This window comes from Equus przewalskii, chromosome 16 (genome assembly GCF_037783145.1).
Source record: "Equus przewalskii isolate Varuska chromosome 16, EquPr2, whole genome shotgun sequence".
In the NCBI taxonomy this organism is placed as follows: domain Eukaryota; kingdom Metazoa; phylum Chordata; class Mammalia; order Perissodactyla; family Equidae; genus Equus; species Equus przewalskii.
The window spans coordinates 29,101,073-29,112,091 of NC_091846.1; the positions used below are offsets into that span (position 1 = coordinate 29,101,073).

The 11,019-nt window shown below is 34.8% G+C and overlaps 1 protein-coding gene across 13 annotated transcripts in view; it reads left to right on the top strand.

Annotated features, from left to right (window-relative positions):
* The window catches only part of ELF1 (E74 like ETS transcription factor 1), a 108,441-nt gene extending 99,188 nt beyond the window's left edge, over positions 1-9,253 (top strand). For all 13 annotated transcript variants that reach the window (XM_070578423.1, XM_070578432.1, XM_070578425.1 and 10 more), the window contains exons 6-9: positions 344-427; positions 1,476-1,668; positions 2,828-3,277; positions 7,238-9,253. In XM_070578423.1, coding sequence (XP_070434524.1) covers positions 344-427; positions 1,476-1,668; positions 2,828-3,277; positions 7,238-7,844 — 1,334 coding nt within the window. In that variant the 3' untranslated portion in view covers positions 7,845-9,253. The remainder of the gene's footprint in view (positions 1-343; positions 428-1,475; positions 1,669-2,827; positions 3,278-7,237) is intronic.
* Positions 9,254-11,019: the final 1,766 nt, after the last annotated feature.

The following is an 11,019-nucleotide window of genomic DNA, read 5'->3' on the forward strand; positions in this document are numbered from 1 at the left end:
CATGAAGAATTCTCCCAAATATTACGAAAGCACCATCAGTATTGTCACCTGAAAGACAAGATATAATGTTTTAAACTTAACCTTATTTTTTACAAATGAGCCAAAGTATCATTTCCTGCATGAAAGTTTATGATCTAAACTACATTAATGCTAAATTTTTACTGAAGTTATTTTACTTTTAGTAAATAGCATTTTAGGAGACCAGTATATGTGATCCATGTATTGAGGATTTAGTGCTTGAAATTTAGGATAAATGACAAAAATAGCATTTATGAACAGCCACATTGCCCATTCTCTCTCACTTTTGAGGGTAAATATTTATGCAGAGCCGTTCTGATTTCAGGGAGAAAAACCAAACCACCACGACCAGATTCCCCAGCCACTACACCAAACATTTCTGTGAAGAAGAAAAACAAAGATGGGAAGGGTGAGTACAACTATAACCCTCCCTATAATACTTACGGGTCAAATAACATTAAGATTGTTTTAAAATGTCTGCATATTGTAAGTAGAAACTAGTTTTCTTGAGGTATTGAAATGGATCTTATTGCTGCTGCATGCTTATAAGATATGGTTGCCACTTTCTGTAGAGAGACTGGTAATAATGTAGCCCAAGAAATCTGTTTAAGAGATTTTCACTTACCTGTTGAAATAATCCATCCTTTTATTAACAATAAGTCTCTTAGAAGAGTTCAGCCAGGTTAAGTTTTCAGTTCATAGACACTTTATTACATTGTCTTGGAGTTCTAGTATTTCCGTAATTGCTGTCCAAATTTAGAGAAAATTGTTGTGGCTAATCCACTGGCTCTAATATAAAGAGAACAACTATTGTAAGGTTTTGTATAACTGTTTTCAACTGTTTCTTGTATGTAGTGGTTCTTAAAGAAATAGGAAAAAATTGTCTCAAGTCAAAATTGACTTTCTCTTTAAGTCATCACAAATCTAATTCACAAGATTGATCTGTTTAGACATCTTATGTGGGACTAATAAAAATACCAAATCAGGGGCCAGCCCTGTGGCCGAGTGGTTAAGTTCTCGCGCTCTGCTGCGGCGGCCCAGGGTTTCGCTGGTTCGGATCCTGGGCGTGGACATGGCACCGCTTGTCAGGCCACGTTGAGGTGGCGTCCCATATGTCACAACTAGAAGGACCTGCAACTAAGATATACAACTATGTACCAGGGGGGATTTGGGGAGATAAAGCAGGAAAAAAAAAAAAAGATTGGCCACAGCTGTTAGCTCAGGTGCCAATCTTTAAGGAAAAAAAGATTGGCCACAGCTGTTAGCTCAGGTGCCAATCTTTAAAAAAAAACCAAATCAGTCCCTAAAAATTATGATCGTTATATTACCAATACTAACTGAATTATGTAATATTTTTATATAATTATAACTGGAACTTATGAGACTTCTAGTTGTGTTGTATTGTACTGTTTCAAAGGAAATTTTGGTCTGCTAAAAAGAAATTGTTTTTGTTTCAGGAAACACAATTTATCTTTGGGAGTTTTTACTGGCACTGCTCCAGGACAAAGCTACTTGTCCTAAATATATAAAATGGACCCAGCGAGAAAAAGGCATTTTTAAATTGGTAGATTCTAAAGCAGTATCCAGGTTGTGGGGAAAGCACAAAAACAAACCTGATATGAACTATGAGACCATGGGAAGAGCTCTCAGGTATGTGAAGTTTTTGTAGTTCATTGTATTAAGAATATCATTTCCTAAAAAATAGGTAACTTCTAAAATACTGAAGAATAAAGGAAATGGTGAATTTTATTTATTGAAGTGCTAAAGCCACACTACTTACAGAAATCAGTGTGCATTTAAATTGAAATCTTATTCCAATATTGGAAAATGTTTTCCTTCCAAAAATAATCTTTCTGCAAGAAACAGATATTTTATTTATCAAGAGATCAGGAAATGTTAAGCTGTCATCAGGAATTGTAAACTGACCACAGCTCTCATTGTTTTGAGCCATTAAAATTAAGTTCAGCACAAAGTACAAATAGTAGTGATGCAGGTGCTTACTAAGAGGATGCATTGTTAAACGTTAATCTCAGGTGTGACATATAATATATTATGGGTAGAATAAATTAATGCTTTGAGAATATTAAAGATGGTGAAAATTTTGAACTAGGGTATCATTTTATTCCTAAACTCTCTTTTAGTTTGTTTTTCTGTCATCATGTCATTTATTCAAGATATGCATATATTTGAGAAAGATTTATTGGAAATAGCAATGATCTGATACTTGATAATCTTCTTAAACTAAAACTATTTAGTAACAGTTTCTGGTTGTTTTTTTTAACTCACACTTATTGGTTCCTGATTTAATTTAAATCATTGACAAAATTTGAATCACTTCTATTTGTCTATCATTAAATTTTATAAAGAAAACGGAATCGGATTTACAGAATCAAATTCAAACTGGTAGGGGTGTTATAGGAAGCTGTGGAAGGGAAATCATTTCTTGAGGTTTGTAGCAGTAGATTTGATTGTTCCAGCAAGTCAACAGAAGGTAGAAGAAGGAAAAAAAGAAGAGCTAGAATAATCCATATACTTTATCAACAATCCCCTAATCAGAATTGATTTCAGATTTAGTTGGTAATAAGGACTTTTTCTCTCTTTGTAAGTAAATGTGCGTTTAACACATGTTTAGAAAAGAATGTTTTTAATTATATTATCTTGTATAAAATAACTGACCTTCATTTAGAAATTCTTTTCTCACTTGTTTCTAGCTTTAAACTTTGGTTTATGATTAGGAAATTTTTATTTTGTTAAACATCAATTTATGTTAAATTGAATAAAATATTGATGAAATTGTTTCTTTGAATAGGTACTATTACCAAAGGGGTATTCTGGCAAAAGTGGAAGGTCAGCGCTTGGTGTATCAGTTTAAGGAAATGCCAAAAGATCTTATTTATATAGATGATGAGGATGCAAGTTCCAGCATAGAGTCTTCAGATCCATCCCTGTCTTCAACAACCACTTCAAGTAGGAACCAAGCAAGCCGATCGAGAGTGTCTTCAAGTCCAGGGATAAAAGGAGGAGCCACTACCGTTCTAAAACCAGGGAATTCTAAAGCTGCAAAACCCAAAGATCCTGTGGAAGTTGCACAGCCATCAGAAGTTCTGAGGACAGTGCAGCCCACACAGTCTCCATACCCCACCCAGCTCTTCCGGACTATTCATGTAGTACAGCCAGTACAAGCTGTCCCAGATGGAGAAGCAGCCATCACCAACTGCGTGCAGGATGAAACATTAAATTCTTCCGTTCAGAGTATTAGGTGAGAAACTGAAGTTACCGATGCAAATCATTATGTGATGTTTCTGACCTGAGCCATGACTCGTTACAGGTGTCAAGATTCCAAGTGAAAATAAAAATTATATAGATTTCAAGCTAGAACTCTTGGTCAACAGATTGTTTCAGCAGCAATGTGTATTACATCAGACCTCTGATTGTATCAGTGATGCCTTATTTTTAAACTCTGACATTACTTGATGTTATTCTATCAATTTAAGTCTAGTCCACTATACATTTGTGTAACTGGATTGATCCATACAGGAAGGGATCCACATATAAGAAAATCCAGAGGATGGTTTCAGATCTTTTTTCAAACAGTCAGAAGCTGTAAAAATTCAACATAGATTGACACATTTTGACCTTTTGGAATGCATTGAATTCCAAGAAATAAACATTATTCTTTGGGAAGATCCTATCATGAAACAGTTCTAAAGTTCAAACAGGTAGGGAGACCCAGAATCTAAGGTCCTCTTTTTCAGGCTCTTAGAATGGCAGAAGGTGGAAGAATAGGGTTTTTTTTTGCATAATCAAATCAAATTTGCCTCATAGCTACAGGAAAGATACAAAACAATTAATTAACCAAGAAAACCCTATCTGCTTTTAGACTGATCTTTTGCAGAAATTTGGGAGTGGGTCTCAGCTGATTTAGAATGGGAGAAAGGGAAGAAGGCAGAAAATTAGATGGACATTTGCAGCCTTCTCTTTTTCTATTTCTTCTGTCATGAATTTCCAGAACATGAGTTATAATAAAATATAGGAGCCCTTCCAAATCCAATGAAAATGATTCTTTGATTATTTTGTTTAGCCAACTTCAGTCTTACATTTGTATATTCCAGAATATAAATGCTGGGTTTTTGTTCAATTGATCTTGCAGTTAGTAAACATTACCTAGAGTCAAGACAGACTTAGATGATTCAGTCTCACTTGAATAGTTTACTTAAACCTTTAACATTGTGAAAATCAAATTCTCTGAAATCTTTAGTTGTCTTGCAAGGAGTATTAAGACCTCATTTTTTCTATTTTTATTGGACAGGAATGATACATCTTTGTTAGTAAAGGAGTACTTATTTAACATGCTCTATTTTCTTTTTAATGTTTTATTTTCCTCTATGTCTTATTGGTTACATGTGATGACTGAGTATTAAATTGGAAGTATGTGGTTTCTCCCATAGGTATCTAGGCTTTTTGTCGTTTTATAATTATGTGTATTTGTGTTGATAGGAAACATACAATGGCCAGAGCTAATCACTAGGACCCCCCTTTTGGAGTGATTCATTGGTTTTTTAGCATCTGTAATCAAAGTTTGCTTTTTAGATCTTGAGAACAAAACAAAAAACCACACCCCACCAGCTCTGAAAGATTAGATTGTGATATTGTATTGGATACTATATTACCCTGAATGTCAATTTCTGATAAGATTCAATGCCAGTTATTAAAACATTGTGATTATCTCTGCTGTATGTTTCAGAATCTTCACTTCTGTGGTCCCTGAGAGTTCTGTGGATTCTCTGCTTGCTTCCTGCCTCTAATATTTTTTCTCTTCAGTCCAACCTATATGTTACTACTAGTCATAGTTTTGTTATGTTGCCTTCTTGCAGTTTTTGTTAGATCTGTGTTGCACACAGAGTGCAGTCCAATTTCTATAGCCTCAGCTGCCAGCTCTCACTCTCTGCTCATAATTCCTCCCTTGCTTTCCAGCTAAGACTGACTGCTTGCCTGTACCTCATTCTGGTACATAAACTGGGTGGTGTTGACTTCAATGCCTATATATTTAAATCCTCCTATATATTTAAATCTATAGGAGCCAGAGTTTATTCATTGTCCTTTTCCTAACACCTAACATAGTATCTGGCACATAATACCCCATCATATTTATAGAATTCCTTTTGAAGTAGTGAATATATTCATTCTTTATCTCCTATTGGAGTAATGAGTCCTGAATGGACTACTTGTAGAATGAAGAAATACAAAATTTAACTTTTCAAACTTTAAAACGTACTTTCTTATTGTAGAAATCATCCTGTATTTGTATGTATGTATGTGTACATACACATTCTTAATCATTTCTTTGACTTTTTAAAACATTCTCCTCTCGTTTGGTTATATCTTTTATTTTCCTCCCCCAAATCCTACTTATTTTAAAGCAGTTAAACCTTTAATAGAATGCATTTTATTCCCTGAAATTACTAGATATGAAAAGGCAAATGTTAATGAATAGCAGCAGTTGACAGCTCCTGAATGTAACTATTCAGGTTTTGCTGTTATCTTGTTCCTTTCCATTATATAAAAAGAAAGAACAAGTGTTAAATAAATTTCAGGCAAATTGTCCATATCATTCTAAAATTTTAACGTTTTATTAGAATAGTTTTTCATTAGGTTAATTTCTTGTTTAGTGATTTCTCTTTTTTGCATTTACAATTACCCAAACTTTTTATTATGAAAAATTTCAAAATATGGAAAAGTTGAAATAGTACAATGAACACCTATTTACCATCCACCTAGGTTCACAATTGATAGCTTTTTGCCTCATTTTTTTTTTTCTCTCTATATTTATACCCTTTTTCCTGTTTGGCTGTTTGTCAAGTAAGTTGATCTCAGTATGACATTTCACCCCTAAATATTTCAACCTACATTATCCTAAATAACCATTTTATCACTCTTAAGAAAATTAACGGTAGTTTGACTATATCTTTTTTGATTTTATGACTACTTATTAATAAAATCAAAGACCTTAAAAAAATTTTTCTGTAGTTGAGAGAAGGTGGAATACAAATGACTTAAAATTAGATTAATTATTAAATTAATATAACAAAAGCTGACACTTTGAAAGCACGCTGTATATTTGATACACTTTATGTGTACATTAATGTAAAGAATCCTCAAGCTCAATGAGATGTAGGTAATATTATTCCTATTTTACAGATGAGAAAACTGAGACAAGGAGAGGCCAAGGAGCCTAGTCTCACCTAGTAAGTAGTGGAGACAGTGTTTTAATGCAAGCAGTTCAGTCAAAGCAGTGAACTTTGTGATTTGCCATACTGCTGGTTGATTCACATAAATTGCATGAATTATCAGTTTTTACAATGAAGTTCCAAGATGTTTTTTTCTCAGTTTTTTCCTTTACTCATTTCCTTTTATCTCACATAATTGCATGTGTCTATGTTGAAATCAGTTAAGCTTTTCTTAATTGATTTATGGTATGTGTGCTCAGTTTTTACAAATTTTAATTTCGACTCTGACTTCATGTTATTCAAAGAAACAACAACGGCGCCGGCCCCGTGGCTGAGTGGTTAAGTTTGGGCTACAGCGGCCCAGGGTTTCACTGGTTTGGATCCTGGGTGCAGACCTAGCACCACTCATCAGGCCATGCTGAGGCAGTGTCCTACATAGCAGAACTAGAAGGATCTACAACTAGAATATACAACTATGTATTTGGGGGGTTTTGGGGAGAAGAAGAAGAAGAAAGATTAGCAATAGATGTTAACTCAGGGCCAATCTTTTAAAAATAAATAAAATAAAATAAAACAATGAGAGTGAATTCAATACATTTGTTTTAAAATTTGTAATTTGCTTTCAAGCAGCTCATACATAACTTCCTTGCCAAACGTTTTGATATCCTTCTCCTTCTGCAACAAAATTGCTTCCCCGTTTGTGTTAATGTGGCACTTCGTACAGACCTTTTTTTCCACCAGATAGTATTATAGTCAATGCCTGAGAGTTTTGTGTTGAGCATTTCTGTGTGTACAGTGGTTAATACAGGGTCGGGTCTAGCACAATGTTTGTAATGTTGGGTCTAGCACAATGTTTGTAATGTTGTATTGAAAATATGGGAAGTAGCATTTAAATATAACTTGTATTATGTCAAAATGACTTGTCAAATGTTAAAGTTTTAAATGATGTAGAATATGTTAATTTTCTCACTTTTATTTCATAATCTCAATAGGACTATACAGGCTCCAACCCAAGTTCCAGTGGTCGTGTCTCCTGGGAATCAGCATTTGCATACAGTAACACTCCAGACAGTGCCAATCACAACAGTTATAGCCAGCACAGATCCATCATCAGGTGCTGGATCTCAGAAATTTATTTTGCAAGCTATTCCATCATCACAGCCCATGACAGTACTGAAAGAAAATGTCATGCTACAGTCGCAGAAGCCAGGCTCTCCTCCTTCAATTGTCTTGAGCCCTGCCCATGTACAGCAGGTTCTTACTAGCAACGTTCAGTCCATTTGCAATGGAACCGCCAGTATGGCTTCATCTCCGTCCTTCAGTGCTACTACACCTGTGGTGACCTTTTCTCCTCGCAGTTCACAGCTGGTTGCTCACCCACCTGGCACTGTAATCACTTCAGTTATCAAAGCTCAAGAAACAAAAACTCTTGTACAGGAAGTAGAGAAAAAGGAGGTCGAAGATAATTTGAAAGAAGACACTGAGAAAACTGAGCAACAGCCACAGCCTTATGTGATGGTGGTATCCAATTCCAATGGATTTACCTCTCAGGTAGCTGTGAAACAAAATGAACTGCTGGAACCTTCCAACTCTTTTTAATTAATATACCAAAGGAATTATGGCTGATTGTTTGGTAATTGAATATTTCCAGTCATATGCAAACTATGTAATTGATTCTAACATAAGTTCTACAGATATTCCTAATTTTGTAGTTTACTGTCAAAAATAATAATTTAGAGTTAATTTTGACTTTGTTAGATGAGGGAGGAAAACCCAGGTGTTTCTCTTTGTTCTCCATGTGTTTCAGAATTCAATTGTGAAGGAACAGGAATTTTATACTATGAAGACATTCTTTTGAGATTTTTTCAGTTGCTATATAAGAATTTTTAAAGCTTCTTTTTAAATTTTACATTGTATTAGCTTTTCTGATTCTTTTGTAAATAGAGTACTTCAATATAAGGCAACAGGAAATTTATATAGGAACTATTTTCATTCCACTTGTGTAAGTTAAGTCTTGACTCTTTCAAATGCAAGACACCTATTTTATGCTTTGTTAAAATTATGATTTCACTTAGATTGACCAGTTGGTTGCACTGTATAATGAACCATGAATATGTAAAAATAACATTGAAAATTGGAATGTGCCCATGATATGGCCAAACCCTGTTCCAGAAGCAGGATAGTGGCTCTCCTGCTAACTTGTGTAACCTTGGGCAAGCCACTTGATCGTTTTGGGCCTCACTTCTCTCATAAAAGAAAAGGGTGCATTGGATTAGACTAGATGATCTCCATTTTCCTTACTAGTTCTAAATTTTATGATTCCAACTCCTATATTTTAAAGTTGTATCAATTAAAACATTGTCAGATTGTTTCCTAATGTAAATATTAAGCTAAAAAATTGCAGAAAAGTAAGTGGCCCTACAAAATTCATTCTTCTATTATCTGTAAGATCTGCTACGAACCTGAATTCCTAAATACTTTTTGTTCATTAACTCTTTAGGCCACTGTGCACTGTGGTCCCTTAGTAAACTTATGTTGCTGAGTGCTAAGTGATATACTGCTATTCTGAAAGAGTCAAGGTTCTTTCTTAAGGGCCCAGAAAGCAACAAAGCCTTGGGCTAATCTGTCTGAGTAGTCAGTTGCTATAAAAGCATAATTGCTTTATATTTTGGATCATTTTTTTACTGGGAGTGAGGGGGAGGGGAGTACATACAAAGATAATATACATATATATCCAAGATTCTGAAATGAAATAGTTTTTAGACTACTTTTTCAACTGTAAATAATGTACATTTAATTTCACAAGAAAAATTGTTTTCTGCAAATTTTCTAGTATAGCAAAGAAATTTTTGTAGATGAAAAATCGTTATGTTTAGAGGTCTAATATTATATGTTTTCATATTACAGAGTGAATTTGTATTTAAACAAAAATTTAAATTTTGGAATCCTCTAAACGTTTTTGTATCTTTAATTGGTTTATTATTAAATAAATCATGTAAAAATTCTCAGTTTGTGTTTTCAAGCAAATGTTTCTTAAGAACAAGTATACAGAAAATGTTGCTAGCATTCAGTGTTATTAAATGTTTATATAACAAACTCATATATATAACAGATTAGAATTGCCGAATGTCATCCTCTCATTTTTCCTTTCTGTGATGCAAATGGCAGTTTCCAGACCTCACACAATGAATCCCCAACCTCCAAAAATTAAAAAATAAAATGTTCTCAGCAATAATATTAAGCACACTTTAAAAAACAAATTTTCTAATTAGAAATTAGATCAGTTGTTAAACTTAGAAAACATAGAAACAGAAAAATATAAGAAAATTAAAATCTCAATCCAATTCGCCTATACCCAGGAGTAACTTCCACCTAGTCATTTTCTCCCAAAATATAATTTTAAAAGGAGCATCCTTATCTGTGAAGACAGAGGGATGCAGAGAAGAATCTGAATGAACATGCCTTGTTAAGTTTCCCCATTTACTACCCTTAGCTCAGACCCTTTTGTTCTCGTTTCCCATGACTTTCTACTCTTCATCAAACCTAGTAGAAAAATGCTCAAGCTTAACCATTTCTTTGAATCTTCATTTCCTTACGAAGACTCTTGTGTCATGTAAAACTTATGTTAAATATATTTATATGCTTTTCTCCCTTAATCTATCTTTGTCAGTTTGATTTTCAGGCCCAGCTAAGGAGCTAAGAGGATCGAGGGAAAGTTTCTCCTCCCTAGAACTCTGTCTAGCCATGCGTCCCCTAACCTCATCTGTCATACTGAACTCCTCAACAGGGGCATAGCTCACATGAAGTCTTTGGTCTTGGTACATCAAATCACTGATTCAACATGTATTTATTAAGGAAGCACCTGTGATGTTGACGTCACTATCCTTAACCTGTTAACCTGCTGCTTTCCTTACTTTCCATTCATTCTTTAACCCTCTGTAGTATTGCATTTGTCCTCACTATTTCCTGAAATTACTGTTGCAAAGGTCACTAAACACTAATCAATTTCCGTATTGCAAAATTTCCATCCTTCTCTTCCTTGACCTCTCCAGCATTTGATAACCTTTTATAACTCACTCTTCCTTTAAACTCTCTATTGCCTGCACTTTTGTGCCCAACTCTTTTCTGTCCTTCTGCTGCCTTTATAATAGTTTCTTAGTGTTCCTCTTGGGCTGCTCCAAAGACTTTTTCAAAGGTTAGAGTTCCCCCTTGTTTTATCTAAAGGTCACTGTTTTCTCATTCTCTTTGTTTTCACCTTGTCCCTCTCCAATCTGTTCTCAATGCAACAGGAGTGCCAATTTAATTATGTCAAGCCCTTCAGTGGTTCCTTACTGTCTTCAGATGGAGTTGAGGGCCTGCATGGTCTCACCAGCCTTATCTTCAAATTTTACTCTCAAAATCATACTGTCGGTTACGATTAGGATTCGCTTTCAATTAAAACAAACAAAAAACAATTCAAAATTATTAAATAGTACGAAACAAGAAGTCTGCAGTTAGGAGGTTTCCAGATTGGTTAATTCAGGAGCTCAGTGGTGATACTGAGCAACCAGATTTCTTCCGTCTTTCTGCTTTACCATCCTCAGGATTTTGGTGTAGTTTCCAGGATGCCTCCTGCCATGGTTGCAAGATAGCTGCAGTAGTTCCTTCTATGTTTCTGTTTATCACTAAGGAGACCTTTCCCAGACACCTTGAGCAGACATCTCTTTACAGCTCATTGGCTGGATTGGTCGTATACCCTTCCTCAACCAATTGCTGGCCAAGGAAGCGGATTGCC